Source organism: Achroia grisella, unplaced genomic scaffold (genome assembly GCF_030625045.1).
Source record: "Achroia grisella isolate CSIRO2021 unplaced genomic scaffold, CSIRO_AGI_Agris_v1 utg1107, whole genome shotgun sequence".
Taxonomy (NCBI): domain Eukaryota; kingdom Metazoa; phylum Arthropoda; class Insecta; order Lepidoptera; family Pyralidae; genus Achroia; species Achroia grisella.
In genome coordinates this window covers 84,324-103,053 of record NW_026712578.1, presented here as the reverse complement: position 1 = coordinate 103,053, position 18,730 = coordinate 84,324, and the positions used below count along the sequence as shown (strand labels likewise).

At 31.0% G+C, this 18,730-nt stretch overlaps 2 protein-coding genes across 2 annotated transcripts in view; both read left to right on the top strand.

Moving 5' to 3' along the window:
• The first annotated feature begins 1,378 nt into the window (after positions 1-1,378).
• On the top strand, positions 1,379-7,274 carry LOC131849296 (putative uncharacterized protein DDB_G0282133). The gene is made up of 5 exons (XM_059199339.1): positions 1,379-1,399; positions 1,914-2,346; positions 2,850-3,104; positions 3,639-3,886; positions 4,586-7,274. The coding sequence occupies exons 1-5, from the start codon at positions 1,379-1,381 to the stop codon at positions 6,803-6,805; spliced, it is 3,177 nt and encodes a 1,058-aa protein (XP_059055322.1). The 3' UTR covers positions 6,806-7,274.
• Positions 7,275-15,479: 8,205 nt separating this feature from the next.
• The window catches only part of LOC131849225 (probable ATP-dependent RNA helicase DHX35), a 67,561-nt gene continuing 64,310 nt past the window's right edge, over positions 15,480-18,730 (top strand). The window contains exons 1-2 of the mRNA XM_059199251.1: positions 15,480-15,931; positions 17,891-18,159. Coding sequence (XP_059055234.1) covers positions 15,898-15,931; positions 17,891-18,159 — 303 coding nt within the window. The 5' untranslated portion in view covers positions 15,480-15,897. The remainder of the gene's footprint in view (positions 15,932-17,890; positions 18,160-18,730) is intronic.

Genomic DNA, 18,730 nt, shown 5'->3' with positions numbered 1-18,730 from the left:
TAATTATTTGCACCCTCAATGACAAGTCTATCACCCCATCAAAGGGAGATATATAAAAAAAGAATACAAATGTTTGTACCGTGCGAGGAATCAAACCCGCGATCGTAAAAGACTGAACTGCTACATAACTGAGTCTGTCAATTTAAATTGACACTTTTTTGGTTTTAATCAGATTTGAACTCGCTACACTTCTGTGTAATCGGAGTATTAACAACTAAGTACTAACTCAACTATATGAGTTAATGCTCCAGATAATTTAACAATATAAAATAAATTTAAATCAACCACTACACAATTATGCTACTATGTTATAATCACATTACACGGTATTTATAGAAAATATATATTTTCTTGTATTTTATTAAATATCGGTACGGCAGGCGGGGCTGTTGTCGTTGTGAACATGTATTTTTATTATATTCTTTATTCACTATTTTATCCTTTGGTGGTAATATCTGCTCCGGTAAGTTACAAAATACACTCAGTTTTTTTTTTTAGGGTTGATAATGGAATGGTGCACCCGCCTGCGCTAACGGTTTACGCTGGCGGGGCACCAGTGGAGGATGATAGGATGAGCATGAGGTCAGGTCAGTTAGCCCATCGTGCAAATTCACCAGGAATTTAACACGATGGTTTCCAGGGGGAACCGCGTGGAGGTCGACCTGACATGGTACATTGCTAGCAATGGGGTTATCAATCCACATTACTAACAATCCCCTTCCCCCCAATACACTCAGTTTTTTTAAGTTAAATTTTAATGGATTATGGAATGGTGCACCCGTCTGCGTTAAGGGTCTACGCTGGCGGGGCACCAGTGGAGGATAAGGTGAAGATGAGGTCAGGACAGCTCATTGTGACAAATTCACCAGGAATTTATCATGATAGTACCCAGAGTTTACCACGTGGAAGTCAACCTAACACACCTACATTATTGGGGTCAACAGTTTAAATAACTACCAATCTCTTTCCCCCAATACACTCAGTTGTAGGAATCTTGCTTTGTAAGATATGTTTCGTTTGTAGGGTGAGATTTGGCAGTGAAATTACAGGGTAAGAAGCATGAACTCTTCATCTCGAATGGCAACACATGAGTTACCATTCATGCGTGATACCTCACGGGAGTAATGTGATAACGTGATATCCACTATTCGTGTAAAATTAAATATATTAACGCCCGTATAAATTATAGCTAAGAACCTAAGCTAGCTTTTCAGTCACAGTAGTTTTTATTAATAATAAGAAACGAATCATAATCGGCCCTTTAGTTTATGAGATACAATGCCACAAACAGATGCGTCAATCTTAAAACCTCTTCTTGCATCGTGCGCGAGTTACTTTTTTAAGTTGGATAAGTCCACAAACCCTACTAGCCTTAAAAATGATTGTCAAAATAAACTTGGTTAGTTCCACAAACCCTATTAGGATTAAAAATAACCATCAAAATCTGTTTCGTTTTTGCTAAGATATCGCATGAAGCGTACATTATATATATGTACAGTAAAACTGAGATACTCCTTTTTAAATCGGTGAAAACATACAAATATAGTGCAACTACATTTAGCACTTGGGAACATTGTTGTCAGTTGCTATGGTATGAGGGTAGAGACTTGATTAACTAATGCTGTTGCTATTGCTGTTGCACTCAATGTCGGCAACGCGCACGTGACACCCCTGGTGTTTCAGGCGTCCATAGGCTACGGTAACCATTTACCATCAGATGGGCCGTATGCTTGTTTGCCACCATAGTTGTATAAAAAAAATGTATCCGTAAATAACATACTTCATTTCAAATCCCCAAATTTCTATAAACAACAGTTTGAATAAAACAAAAATCAATCAACAGTTAGAAAAATATTTAAAATTTTAAATAACATTAACTAGATTATAATGTTTTTCTTAACTTTTGTCACTAGCAAAATACAACTGCGGTTCCTACCACAGAAGGAATAACTGGTAAGGTTAAAAATATAACAATTTATCATAAACCAAGAATATCTAAACCAAAATTTAGTTATGATGACGATGGCGATAGTAAAATTACTTATCTAAAAGATTCAAGAATAATCACTTTTAGAGATAACAATAAAAATAATATAGCACCTAATATAACAAATGGCAAGAAACGGTCTCAAGTTATTTTAAATGACATATACAATAAAAGTGATCAAAATCAATTAATTGATAATGCAACCGCTATTTTAAATGATAATACTTCGGCTACTAATAATTTACATAAAGTTGTAATTAACCACAGAGATATTAATGATACACAAGCAGCTAAAGAATATAATTTAAATAATAATTACAACGGGACCAACACTATGAAAAATCAAACAGGTGTCACAGGTATGAATAGTTCTATTACATTTTATATAGATACGTTGTCACGCAATTTTAAATATAAATACTTAAATAGCATCCAATCATAAAAAAATGGTAATTATATAATAGAAGAATCAACAGAATCGATAGAGAATTCAAATAGTGGTAATAACACTATTTGTAACTAATTAACAACTATTATAGAATTAAGTTGCGGTCCAAAAAAGCATGTTGAATATAGTGCTTTAAGAAGCAAAAATAAAGAAATGAATAATATGAAACCATCAATAACTGATATACTATTAAATCCTAAAATAACAAAGGATTATGCTAGTGCATTAAAACTATTATTTTCAGGAACAGATTCAAAAAGATCAAATCTGAAAGATTATTACGAAGATAATATCTAAATATGTATAAATACAACAGTTCTCAAAATAGTTCAAATTAAATAAATATATCTACCTAACAATATCTAATTTTGAAAATATTTAATGAATATTAGTAACAAAATAATTTATTTTCAGGTGACAACTTAATTCTTCATGCAATAGACGACAAAAATGAAACAAAAAGCCCTGCTATCAAATATTTACCAATCAGTGAATTCAATTCAGTACATAATAATGACTCATCAATATCAAAGCTATTTAATGAACCACGTAGAGAAAATCAAACCGATAATTTAATAAGCAATGTTGAATTAGAAAATAACCCTTTGAATGATTTTAAGAAAATCTATCCAAGAAGAATATCTACTGAAATTCCTAAACAAGTGAAAAGTAACTTTACAAAATTAGATATAAATAAAATTTCTTCTGAAGATACACAAAACAATTCTAACTATTCAAGTGAAATTGCAAATTCCAATAATGAAACTACAAAATATAATAACTCAGAAATAAATAAAGTCAAAATTAATAATAATGATACCGGAGTTAATAATATAAGTACTCATTCATTAAAGAATGACACAGCAAACTTTCCTAAACTTGACATCTTGAATTTAAATAATAAATCCCCAAATAAAACTGTAGAGGTTATATTTAAGGATGAACTGGGAATGGATAAATTAAAAAATATCTCTTCATTCGAAAAGCTTATAATAAAAGCATATCTTTCAATTCTAAATAATAACTCGAACATAAATAATGATTTAAATAACTTAACGACATATGCCGTATCATCGCATGAGAGTGATAAAGAAAATACAAAAAATAATACAGACATGGTCGAAATAAAAAAAGAACTAAATATTGACATGAATAACTATGTACATAGTTATGATACCAAATCTAATACTAGTTTGTTAAAAGAGAAAGAAGATGAATTGCATAGTAAAATTAATGTTACACATTCAAATGTTAATGATACTGAAACAAATAATGCTATTAATGATCAGTACAGTATCGCTGAAATTATTAATGAACTTAAAGATTCTAGTAAACCTGTCACTTTACAAAACGGGGATAAAAATATGACTGCTAAACACGATAGTACCATTAAACGCAATTCAACTAATAAAGCTACAAATACGACAAACATTGCGGTAAAATCACAAGAGGTAAAATTAATTATATATATTAATTATAGATATTTAGAATGTTGTTATTTGTTATTGTCGTAATGAATATAATACATTATATCTTAATAATATTTAGGTACCAAATAGTTAGTTTAGAAGGTTATCTGACTATCGAATCTCATGCGTAAATTAAATGTGATTCTTTGTTTCCTGGTATGTTTTCCATCGAGTTTAAAAAGGAGTCGGCTTGCCAGTGGTGTACTGTACTGGCTAAGATTATATAAGTTTATGGATATATTAAATTTCAATGACATAAATTAATTAAAACTTTTTACTTTATTATGCACTGGTAGCATACCATACTTGAATATTTTTGATTGTAAAATTACTATAAAAAAATATTCAATCCATTCCTATAGTCCCTGTTACCGAAGGCACCTTTACCTTTTTGATAGTTTTTATATATTTTTGAATTGTAGCTATATTTTGACGTTCTGTTTTTATATACCGTTTGTTTTCTTATGCTCTACGGTCTTTACATTTTTGATAGCGAGCTGATACACATATTTTATCAGACCTAGAAACGTGTCTCGTTTTAAACCAGCCTTAATACAGTCCTTCCGTAGCAGTCACCATTGAGATATCTTTGCGAATTGTAACCATTGTTTATTCTTCTATGTAAACTGACTGTCTGTCAGCTGACAATTGTTTATATTAATAATAATGTTAATTTTACAGACAACGGAATCAAGTACCAACATTAATCCAAATATTTTACCAGATATTTGGGCTGAAGCATTATTAGGGGATGAAACACTCGATACTGTCCCAAATGTTAATAATTATGAAAAAGAGGATGGAAATTCTAATTTAATGCTTAATAGAAACACAAATGACGAATTAAAAATTGAAAATTATATGATACAAAACACTGATAAATATTCTCAAAAATATCAAAATACGAAATCAAATTTAGAAAATTTTAGTATCGATTATAAGGATAAAGAAATACCGTATGATCTTATCTCAAATATATGTACAACAAGTAAAGATAACTTGTTAGATTACTTGAGAATATTAATGAAGCTATTAAAGTTACAGACAAATAATACTAAATCTGATGAGGAGAAACTATATATAACTTTTGGAATAATTACAAAATTAGACGAAGCTAAGAGTTTAGGGCTACCCACTGAATTCATTGTAGACGAAATAGCACATAAAGTTCAATCTTTTGGGAAAGTTACTGACTCTAATTCTGCTAATAAGCAGCCTCTTGATTTACATATTTCAGATGAAAATTATAATGAAGGTTCTATAAAATCTGAACATATTAAAAAGCCTACTCAAGCACACATCGGTGATCCAAAGAATTTAACTTCAAGTAAATCTTTAATGCATGTAGGATTTATAACTACAGAAAGCAATATGTATTCAACATTCGCTGATCTAGTCGATAATATAGAGAAAACTTACATAGATATCGAAGACTCAGAAATTAAATTAAATCCAGAGTCTGAACGAAAATCTATGGTTCCAAATAATGAGTATATGTTAGTATCTAATGATTTTACTACTTCAGGGTTACCCGTTACAGGAAATAATGATGGATATGATATCAAATCTGTAATTAAACCCTCAACAAGTGCTGTAAAAAAACAAAATCAGTATAATTTAAATGAAGCAGATGACCAATATTTAGAGCTCACTGAAAAACCTCTAAACTATGTGTTAACAAACGACAATCGATCATTAAAAAATTTGGATTTAGATACCGAAATAAGCGATTATTTATCATTTGATGCCGATAAAGATAAAAATAGTAATAATGATTTACCCAAGAATATGAAAACGTATACAAATTTGCCTAGTGGACCAAAAAGGAATCGAATAATCAACAACAATGAGCATTTTTCTGCATTTGACAAGCATAGAAATCTTGATACTGCTCAAATGAATGTATACGACACAAAATCCAGTGTCGAACCTCAATCCAATTCGGATGATAAGGTTCTGATAACAGATACATATAATGTACCATACCGTAAATCTCTGCCACATGATATATTTCTTGATGAACCTAGACTACTTATCAACTCTAATAAATACAATTTAATTGAACCAACAGTGGATTTAGAAAACCCTTCATATAGTTTATATATGACACCAAGTCCTCAATATTATAAATATGACAATCAGATGTATTATAAGTCGCCTAATTTTGATAATAAATATTTGCTGAAAGATAATGTAGCTGATAATAAAAATAAAATAAGTTTGTTCTATAATCAACTACTAAAACCAGAAGTTAAAGACCTAAAATATACAGACACATACGAGGCACAAGCCGGATATGATCCTAAATTAAATAAATATTATTTTAATGCTGGCGATCAAAACAATTTTGAAAAGATAGGGGAAAATTATCAAAATCTGTCGTTTGAAGAAAATCCAGGAATTGCTCAAAATACACTACCACAACCAGAACAGGATAAACATTTTACTGAACCTATAGACATGACTACTGACAAGTATGACAAATATGTCACTGATCAACAATTTCCTAATTACGCAGATATGAAAATAGATCATCTTCCCTTAGATGAAGCTAGTTCTATGACTTCTACTAACAGTCCTGTTATAAACCGTCCTAGTTTTTACAAACCAACCATTTCAAATTTTAATCTAGAGGACAATATTATTAAAGATATGGATACCATCCTTCGGAATACCATTATCTATTTTAGAGAATTGGGAGTATCTGAAGAGTTAATATATAAATTTTTTACCGTGTTGTATAACTATGTATTGCCCGAAATCATTGAGAAGTCTTTACGTGAATGCCAAGAAAATACATATATGAACATAAAATCAAGTCTCAAACCTATTATAGCTTCTCTATTAAATGGATATTATCTGGATAAATACCAACGTTTTCAAGAACTAAGACCCAGTTAGAATTTAGCACATGTTTAGAAAAAATATTTATTTAAAACTAATTTTAAAGTATTACATATTCTAGGAACGTCTATTTACAAACTAACGAATAACTGTTTGACAGACATGTTGATTATTAATTTAATATTTATATTTTGTGTCCTAAATAGTATTACAAGTTTCTTTTCCAAATCGATCTTATCGCAACGATTTCATGGGAGTTAATGTGACATACCATAATTAATATTGAAACTCTCTTACTTTGAGTTGATTTTGTGAACACTTTGTGACGATGTTGGTGAATATAGTTTTAGGATTATTTCATGTATTTTCATTAATGTCTAGTATTGCTGAAACTATGGTAAGTACAGAAATAGTCTTATCGAAATTCTGTATGTTTATATTAATATCTAAACTGTAATTCTAGTAACTAAACTCTTCCTGTTGACTATATTACCAACATACTGTACAACATTGCTTTATAGCAAGAAGTCCGTCTAATGTTTTATAAAATTAATGTATTTGACGAAGTAAGTCTAGTAAAATTTTGTTGGGATGAATTTTGAATTACAAAATTTGTTATCAAGTTCTCTAAGCATTGGGCATTGGTTTCTTCAAATATATTTTATGTGTAAATGAATTTGTTTTGAAAAGCTGTACATATCCAATTTAAATATATGATCCTATTTTGATTTTATCGTAATACTATTGTGTATTTTTAATTTACTACAGGATACCGATCTGACTAAAATTCACATTACATCCGCGGGATCTTCGATAAAACAGAACAATTGTGATAATTCCGAAATGCTGTTTCCACTTTTGGATATAGTTTTAGATTTTCTCCAGCAATATAACTCAGACATTGACAAGGTCTTATACGTCTTACCACTTATTAAGAAATATCTAGAAGAGTCTTCGGATAGTGAAGAGAAAGATGAAATTATGGAAAAAATAAGACATTTAGAAAATTATTTGGAGTGGGTGCATAAGTATCCATTAAAAACGAATATAGTGTTAAAAAATGTGTCACCGAATTTACACCAGCCAAATTGCAAAGAAATATTGGGTAGGTTAATCCAGAATGCACATGATACTTATCTTCAATTAGCAAAATATCCAACGTGTTTGGATAATTCGGGAACTCAAAACAAAGTCAATCCAAATGCAAATAGTGTTCCGAATAAACTAAGTCAAAAAGATTCTAATTTCGATAATAAATTTACAAATCCGGATCTTATAAATATGCAAAGAGTTTTACCTAACAATGACAATGAGTTATTTTCTTCAAATAATATTAATGATTTAGTACCGGACCTGTATAATATTGATTTGATAAAAAATAATCCTAAAATTATGTCACTTCTGCAGAACTACAAACTAGAACCTATAGTTAAGAAGAAGGGGTCACCATCGGTTGGCGAAATACCCCAAATGAATATTCATGATACATCACAACGATCTAATTATAAACCTTTCGCAGCTGATTTTAACGAAAGAGGTACTAATGCAATGCAATCGCAAGTCCCTTTTAATAATATGCAATATTATAACAGAGAGCTTGTAAACTCTCAGTACAATACAAATGTTGCAAATCAAACTACTCTTCAAGCACATAACTTACATTCAAATAAACAGAACTTCGACAATAATGCTTTAGCTGATGTAGTAAAGAAACACTTAAATGTACCAATGAATCACATCTTTAATAAATTAAATTTTAAACATAAATTAATACAAATGCCACAAGATCATTCGAATTTACCTGAAAATGAAGCTCAGATTCCTTTAAGTATGATGTTGAATAATGTTGGTAAGGGTTTATCTCAAAATTCTACATTAGAAAACGTAATAAAACTAATCCAAGATCAAGCTAATGACCATTCAGTTAATACTCCGCAGAATCATATCAATAATGCTAATCATCCTGGCGTGAAAAAAGATAAAATGTTACTTCCGATTAATCAACCAATTCAAAACTATGTACCAGTATATCAACAAGATGTGTCAAATCAATATCCAAATCTTGAAAGTAATCATTTTAATAAACAGTCAAACTTAAACAACCCTAATAGTAATCCTAATAATCAGATAACTTCAACTAAATCAGATTTAATACCACTTTTGAAACTTCTAAAGGAATTAACAGAACATGGAGAATATAGACAACCCGACGAAATTAAAATACCCAATACAAACGAAAAGCGTGTAACGCAGAATAGCATTCCTTCTCCGGGTAATATGAATTTGAATCAAAATGATTATTCAAATTTATTACCAGACTACAAACTGACTGACATTTCTGCAAACCAAAATGGTATTCCAGGCATCAACAAAGACACCTCGCAAACTCTATTAGATTACATGAAAACCCAAAACAATATTCCTTCAGATTTGGTAACTCCTCATCAAATTAGCTCTGCTCCTTTGTACTATAAGCCTGTTGTAGGTAATTCAATGCTGTCGCCAGATTTACAACGGTTAGCCGTAGCTAATCTATATAAATTGAATACATTGCCTAACGTGGCCGGCATGATGGAGTTGACGTATTTGCTTAAACGACCAAAACCGATAACTTACCAACCATACTATTACGTAAAATATAGACTGCCGTATCAAACATTTGTACGTAATATTAATCAGATGCTGTATAGAAAACCATACCTGAAAAATAATCCAAGGAAACTGTATCAGGAGTTGGTCACGATATCTAACATTACAGAAATATCTCCAGATTTGAAAGCTGTAGAAAAAGACGACATTCTCAAATTAGTTAGTGATAATGGTACATTAGTTAAAGCAAAAATCGTTAACGGCGACGACGATGCTTTGAATGAACAGTACAAAATCATTCATAATCTAAATTCTGATATAGATCCTAATGATATTTTAAAGGTAAATCAAGAGCAAATTGATATTTTTGGTGAACATAAAAAAGAAGAAGATGGTGCTAAGATTACTGATGCTAATGATTTAAATTTGCAAAATCCGAATCAAACATATCATGTACCTATTATATAAATATATGTTAATAATATATAGACCATACAAGTGTACAATCTAATGTATGATACATGTAATAGGATATTTTCAGTTTTCCTCTAAGCAATAATTTGTGGAGTTTTCCTACAATGAGTTTTATTACGAACCTATTAACTGTATATTTGCTTGTATATTTACTATACATTGTAACGTTACTCTCAAATACTTACATATACATATTTAATTAATTATATATTATATACTACCTGTTCCCGCGAATTCGTACGCGTGGATATAAAAATAATTATTTTTCTGAAAAAAATAATTTTCCTAAAATAAGAGTACTCCTTATTACATCAGCTATCTGCCAAAAAAAGTCTTGTCAAACTCGGTCCAGCCATTTCAGAGACTAGCCGGAACAAACAAATAGACACAAAAATTGTAAAAAATGTTATTTTCGTGTATGTTCCGTATTTATATTCATATGCATGTAGTAAATAACTGTTATTTTAGTATTACAAACAGACACTCCAATTTCATTTATAATATAATTTATATTTTATAATATAATTTTATAAGCTTAAATTTAAATACATACTATTTAGTACAATAATGAAATAGGTATATAAATAATCTACAACACAATTATGTTTTGTAACTGCTTCAAATTATAAATTATTGTTTATTACTGATAAAATTTAATGTCCGTAACAATATCGTAACTGTAAGGTACATATTATTACATTTAGTTATGCAAAATATAGAATAATTAGATATGGGTGTACCAGGATTCTGACCCACGAGAAATTAGGGTCATGTTTAACATGACCATTTATTCTCTGACTCAAAACGGGACATTGGTCTATTTATGTGAATTAATAGTCAGGCAATGAAAAAAAATCTTAAAGCTTCATTCAGAAATGGTTAGCTTAAAATTTAAGTATTATTTAGATTAGCTTCTCAATACATTTATGAAAATATCATCTATGCCAGAAGGTATATAGACAGTTTCAAAAGAGTTAGTGATTGCACTAATAAATGCTTACGTAACAATTACAAACTGATTTTACCTAAATGTCGTTTGGCTAAAGTTAGTAATTCGTTTTATGGCAATTGCGTAAGGTTTTACAATAAAATACCAGAGTCTGTTATAAATCTGCCAGAAAAAAGATTTAAATGTCAAATAAAACAGTTCCTTTGCAAAAAAGCTTACTATAAAATTGAAGAATTCGTTAACGATAATAATGTTTTTATAGAAAAACTTTAAATCTATAGCACTGACAATATTATCTGATTACATTAATAATGAGTGCGTAGCGACTTCTATGTTGATTATCGCATGCCTCTTACTTGTTATACTGTAATTATTTATATAAAAAAAAACATCTATTAAAAAGAGCAACACACAAGTTTCTTGCTCATTCTTCTTGTGATGAATCTGCATTCCGAATGAGTGGTAGAATCAAAATATGACTATTCAAAAGTGCTTGTAATGAGTTTATTTGAATAAAGATTATTTCTATTTCTATTTCTATTAGCAAATTTAATCTACATCACTACCACCGCTCGACTGCACAAATTTTCGCGGAGTTTCCGAAAACGGGACAATTTTTCGTACTACAGTTTCACACCGGGACTCGTAATTATAAAAAGGGTCAATCCCGTTTAAAACAGGACGTTTGGTCACGTTAAGCATTTTAGTTTTCTTCCGGTACAAAGGAAGGAAGAGTTTACTTAGCACAGATCGCGATTTTTGTAAAACGTATGCATTTATCAGGAAGGGAGGAATGGTATTTTTAGTAATAGCGTTTTGTTTCCCCATTGCTAGCAATGTTAGCTCAATCTCCTCGCGTTTCTCCATGGAAACCATTGTTAATTCCAGGTTATTTAATCAAATCAGGCAAAGTGACCAGACCTCATGCTCATCCTCCTCTACTACCCCGCCAGCGTATACCATTTATCCAAGGGTGTATACCATTATCATCAATTAAAACAAAATTATCAGAAAGCGCAGTTGGATCCTCTCCCTTATTTACTTGGGTACACCCATATAGATATTCTATCCTATGCTTATACAATTAACTTAATATAACCAACAGTTAGCTGTCAAGATGACATTAACGCGCCATCTTTGAGACCAGTTACAGGACTTCTCACAGATGGAGCTATTGTATTCGAGTCCAATAAATTGGCTCCTTCGCAGATGAGATGTTAATATAATTTATATAAATATAATAAGAATAACAAACACATATCTGATTAGCCAGCACAGTATACAACACAAGTTAATCCAAAACTTCATTGGACGCTTAAGGCTCTTACATTCTTTTGTACCTATTGGATGTAATATACAAGGTATATTAGTGGTAGGCCATGCCGTTCTCGTATCGGTTTATACAGCCACTAAAGAAGGCTGTTCACGGACCATTACGACATAAATCGTCTATAATAGACGCATTATCTATACATATATACATATAAATAAAATTGGAGTGTCTGTTTGTAATATTGAAATAACCGTTTTTTACCACATGCATATGAATACGGTACATATACCAAAATAACAATTTTTATAATTTTTGTCTGTCTGTCTGTCGGTCTGTTTGTTCCGCCTAATCTCTGAAATGGCTGGACCGATTTTGACAGAACTTTTATTGGCAGGTAGCTGATGTATAAGGAGTAACTCCTTTTTAGAAAATGAAGTTAACTTCCACGCGGACGAAGTCGCGGGAACAGCTTGTAGTATATATATACGCAGGCCATTATATTAGTATTTAAAAATATAATAAGCATTTCTAAATGTTATATATAAGTATATTTATCTGTAGCTATTTATTACGTACCTGTGTATAAATAAATAACTAATTCTTTTTAATTATTTTTTAAATCACATTCTGAATTGATGATCCTGCTCGACGTCTATATCTGGCCACCATTTACTCCTCTGTATTCAGGAGGACTGTTATATTTTTTTATTTATTCATTTAATTCAGGCTACTAATGGCCCAAATTATAAACGAGCTACACGCCCCGGCTTAGTGTACATGTATTATATATATAAACCTTCCTCTTGAATCACTCTATCTATTAAAAAAACAAAATCCGTTGCGTAGTTTTAAAGATTTAAGCATACATAGGGACAGACAGCGACAGCGACTTTGTTTTATACTATGTTGTGATGATACCTTACAGTCTAACATACATATGAATGATATTAAAATTAATAGAAAATAAAAATATAAATTGTCTCTGTGGTCACGGCACTGATGCCGGCAATCTGCACAGCACAATAGCGCCGATACACCACACCCTTCAGCCAGTAGTCCTCCTTCATGAAAGTAGTCAGCATGTTGGTGGGAACTCCGGCCAAAACGCCTTGAAACTCGTTTATGTAACTGAAATGACAAACAACTTGATGGTAAATGGTCACCGTCGGCTATATACGTGAACAGCATGGAAATCACTGTTTTCTTTGAACTAAGTACGCATTCTAATGCTGTTGGCCGTACTGGCGAGTATTGAGGGTACTCCAAACTCGCAGATGAATAATGAAGTGTCTGAAGATCAACCCCTGCCTGACGGATACTTTTAGTCTGAGGGCACCGCTAGGGGCTCTTGAGTGTATGAAGATAATCTCCTGCCTGACGGATACGATCTTAGTCTGAGGTCACCGCTAGGGGCTCGAACCTCGGATCAATAGAGCTGTTAACTGATCCGAGGTTCGAGCTGTAACTGTAAGCATCACTTACGAATTCCAAAGTGGAATCCGCCGTGAGACTGTACATAGATTTTCTGTAAAACTCGATAGCGACTGGAGTGCCACACGCTCGAGAGCGGGTTAGAGGTAAAACAGGCACTAATGTTAGTTGTTATCTGATTGAACAGAGATTAAGTGCGTAGCGGTTTTTATATTGATTGTCGCATGCCTAATCCTTGTTGTTAATTAAATATAAGCAAATCAATATTTATTTAAAAGAGCAACACACAAGTTTCTTGCTCATTCTTCTTGTGATGAGTCTGCATTCCGAATGAGCGGTAGAATAAAAAAACTTGACTATTCAAATTGCTTATATTAAGTTTATTTGAATAAAGATTATTTCTATTTTAAATATATAGGTAAACTCGATAGCTCGGGAGGAATTTTATATTTGACATAGATACAAGTGTGTGATGAGTGAAATCAGTTGATAAAACGCATATAGAATACCAATACAGGTAGTTGTGATTTCGATCCGAGTTTCAATAGGTCAGGGATCGATCGAAGAGTATCACCCGTGGTCTGATGAGTAGCTATTCTTGAGGACTCGGGTGTTACGTCTCTCTCTGGTGTATCCTGTGATTTCACTCTGTCTCTCTCTTAAAAACGGAACAGCTTATGGAGTAAGCTGCGTGGTGACAAAAATAAGAGGGTACGTATGTATACATACTATAATATATAACAGTATTGTATTTTTTTTATTTATTTAACTTAAATGCACAAAAAAATTTGTACATGTGGCGGACTTAATATCTTGCCGCGTTATTTACCAGGCAACCATGAGTGGTGCAGCGAAAGATTATTGGCGGTGCACTAATATAAATAAGAAATGTCAAAAAAAGATATATAAAGATAAGCAAAATATACATTTCTATAAAAAAATAACAATATACATACATAAATATATATGTAAATATAACCTCATATATATGTAAATGTACCTCTTAATATTAAATAACTCTGGACAATTAACATAGCGCCATCTAGACCCACAGAAAGTAGAGCTTATGTTACTAGACATCTGATATAAAAGCTAACTCGCTTAAGCGACCACCATTTGTACCATCACCACCTACATACTATGAATATTCTTTTGTTTTGTATTTGTTTAAAGGTGCAATAAAGAGTTATAAATAAAATAAATAAATAAATACTTAGATATTTTTTTTTATAAATACATACATAATATACATAGAATAAACTGATACAAACAATCATACTCATGTATACAAATGTTTGCACCGTGCGAGGAATCAAACCCGCGACCATCGGAAGTAAAGTGCTGTGCTAAACCACCAGACCACTGAGGTCGTCACAGTATTGTGCCACGTCTCTGTGATAAATTGACCCTTCCCCTCCCACTCACAATTTATGGTTGGCCCCTAAGCTGTCATGATGGATTTAAATAATATTATCACATTGTCTATGAATATATCAAGGTATCTAATACATCGATAGTATCGTGATTTAGCTTTGACTACCCCATCTGGAATTATAGTCGTGAAGTTATAATACAGTATGAGTATCTGTGTATACCAATATAATTAATATAATATACACTGACAAATAGAATTATTAATGTCGTATTAGATAATACAAATTCATATTTTTTCCTGGTTGGAAGTTAATACCTAAATAATTATTAAAAAGTATTTATCTCATTAGATCTGAATGAGGTTTTATATTTATAACTAATGTTACGGGCCCAATACCAAATGACAAAAAACAACTAAGCTAAAACTTCCAACATTTATACTAACATAGTATAAGAATACTATGTTTTAACTTGGTTTTGAGATAAAATTGTAATTATTTTATTTTATTTAAGTTGCCTATCTTCCAGTGCAGTAATATGAGTAAAAAAGAAAAATAAATAGAATGACATTTCCGTTTTAATTCATAACTTTTTACGTTCATTCTAAGTTTAATTCATTCAATCATTGTCAAGAACAAGTGCAGTTTGCAAAGTATTTAATGTAATTGATAATGTATCTTATTGCTTAAGACGTACGATTTATTTTCTAATGCCTATTAAATCAGTGTTATTGTACTTTCCTATGTTTCATGTCATTTCTCTTTTTCAAGCGGTTTTTTTACTTTAAAAAATAGTTTGAATAAAATGCATATAAGAAGGTTGTTATTACTATTTGTTTTTAAAAGACAAAGTATATTATAGCATAGTAACCGGTAACGATTACCGGCAAATACAAAATATTTACTCTGATGATGACAATGTGAAAATAAACAAATGAATAAGAAATATTACAAACAACAGTGTTTTTGATGTTATTTTGTTTTAATAAATACTTGTGTTAGTGAGTATAATAAATTATGTGGTGATAAATGTGTTTTTGTTTTATAAAGTTGGTGAAAAATGTTGGGGTCAAGACCAAAATTTATAAAGCCAGGTACTTAACTGAAACTACATTTGATTAAGAAATTTATTTTATTTTATTCGGAGCATTACTAAGCCATGTTTTGCAAGTTCAATAATCTTCCGGGGACTAAATTATTACATCAAAACATCCCGCTAACCTACCTAACCTTAAAATTATTCAGCGACCGTATAGCTGTATATGGTTTTTAGTCAATGAATCTTTTTTTTTCGACAAAAAAATTTATAAACTTTACTAGTGGTCTGCCCCCGGTTTGCCCGGGTATAATCCGGCTTTACCTACAAACATCATAATGCCATATTGCAATAGTAATTTAATTATTCTCTGAAAAACATATTTACATTGCTTGTAGTCTGTTGCAACAATAATAGGATTGTCTTCAATATTGAAGATACTGTCAGCTAAGAAACAGGCTATTTTCTTACCTATTCTTCTAGGCTGAATCTGCATCCTATCCAATCCCTAATCATGGTTCTATAAAATACACCACTATTATAAAGTCACTGATGTTTTGAATTCGAGAGAGTGCAAACAACCTCCTCAATTATAACAAATATGTTGGACTGTCCACTCCTTTGGGTCCACAGCAGTGCAATGAAGTCCAGTACGGACATCATTGCACTGCTGTGGAGGTGGATATAGATATATGAATTAAAATAACAAGAATATATATCATAATTCACGAACATAGTTCATAAGTTGTTTACCAACATAATATGGATGGACATCCAAAATAAATTAATAAAGTGCCTATATTAAGTTTATTTGAAAAGGAAGTATTTAATTAGCATTTCTAGAAATAGAGATGGTATAATCTGCGCCAATATTGAATTATAGAGAAAGAATTTATTATGATATAGAAATTAAACTGCTATAGGCTTACTTAAATGATGATGCATGGCTATAGTTGTTCAATCATGGGATTTCCATTTAATAGAAATAGAAATAGAAATAGAAATAATCTTTATTCAAATAAACTCATTACAAGCACTTTTGAATAGTCATATTTTGATTCTAACTCATGAATGCAGATTCATCACAAGAAGAATGAGCAAGAAACTTGTGTGTTGCTCTTTTTAATAGATGTTTTTTTTTATATAAATAATTACAGTATCACAAGTAAGAGCCATGCGATAATCAACATAGAAGTCGCTACGCACTCATTATTAATGTAATCAGATAATATTGTCAGTGCTATAGATTTAAAGTTTTTCTATAAAAACATTATTATCGTTAACGAATTCTTCAATTTTATAGTAAGCTTTTTTGCAAAGGAACTGTTTTATTTGACATTTAAATCTTTTTTCTGGCAGATTTATAACAGACTCTGGTATTTTATTGTAAAACCTTACGCAATTGCCATAAAACGAATTACTAACTTTAGCCAAACGACATTTAGGTAAAATCAGTTTGTTATTGTTACGTAAGCTTTTATTAGTGCAATCACTAACTCTTTTGAAACTGTCTATATTCCTTCTGGCATAGATGATATTTTCATAAATGTATTGAGAAGCAACGGTTATTTGATTCCTTAAAACACTCTCGCAATGACTCCCTGGAACCCATACCATAAATGGAGCGAATGGCCCTCTTTTGTAAAGTAAATATTGTATTTATATCAGCTGCTTTGCCCCATAACAAAATACCATACGACATAATGCTATGGAAATAGCTAAAATAGACAAGTTTAGCCGTTGCCAAATAATGTCAGACATAGACTCCTTTATAAGTACACAATGTGCTTGCCTTAATTTAAAAAATAAAAGAAATTCAATTGAGTTTCTTGCCAGTTTTTCACATTTGAATCTGTATATTGAATTGGATGGTAGGGAAAATTTTAAAATTCTTAAGTAGCTAAAATGTCCTACATGAATAAATAATTTGTGATTTTGATTATGATTTTGAAATATAATCTTTATTAGGAGCTGTATTCATATCTTAAAGTCTTAATCATACCTTCTATGACTCTAGGTGATGAAGAAACACTATACCCAACGAGGAACAGAGATGGCAAGATAGAAACACTGATAAATCCAAATATAGATACAGCATTGACTGCAGACAAAGATGCACAGACAAGTTTTGTGTACAATAGATACCATCATCTACCGTTCGAAGCCCAACGGCAGAGGTTACCAGTGTTTCAGTATAGGAATCATATACTGTATTTGTTGGAGAAATATCAAACATTGGTGTTGATTGGTGAAACTGGATGCGGGAAGTCGACTCAAGTTCCACAGGTATGGCTTTATTGATCAATAACAAATCAAATGTATACATACATATAAATAAAATTGGAGTGTCTGTTTGTAATATTGAAATAACCGTTTTTTACTACATGTATATGAATATAAATATGGTATATACATACACCAAAATAACATTTTCTACAATTTTGTTCTGTCTGTCTGTTTGTTCTGGCTAATCTCCGAAATGACTGGACCGATTTTAACGGGACTTTTTTTGGCAGGTAGCTTATATAATAAGGAGTAACTTAGACTACTTTTATTTTGGAAAATTTGTTTTTAGAAAAATAAAGTTAAATTTCACACGGACGAAGTTGCGGGTAAAGCAAGTCAAAAATAATTTATTCATGTACAACATTTTAGCAGTTTATGAACTTTTTTTTATTAATATACTTGCCCTACCAGCTAGTTCAGTATATATATGCAATTAAGAACTGGCAAGAAACTCAACAGATTTTTTTAATAGACAATTTATTTACATTAAATGAAAATCCTGTACATGAACTATTATTGCCTTGCATGTTTATAATACTTAAGAAGATAATAATTTCTTTCTACTCTCCTT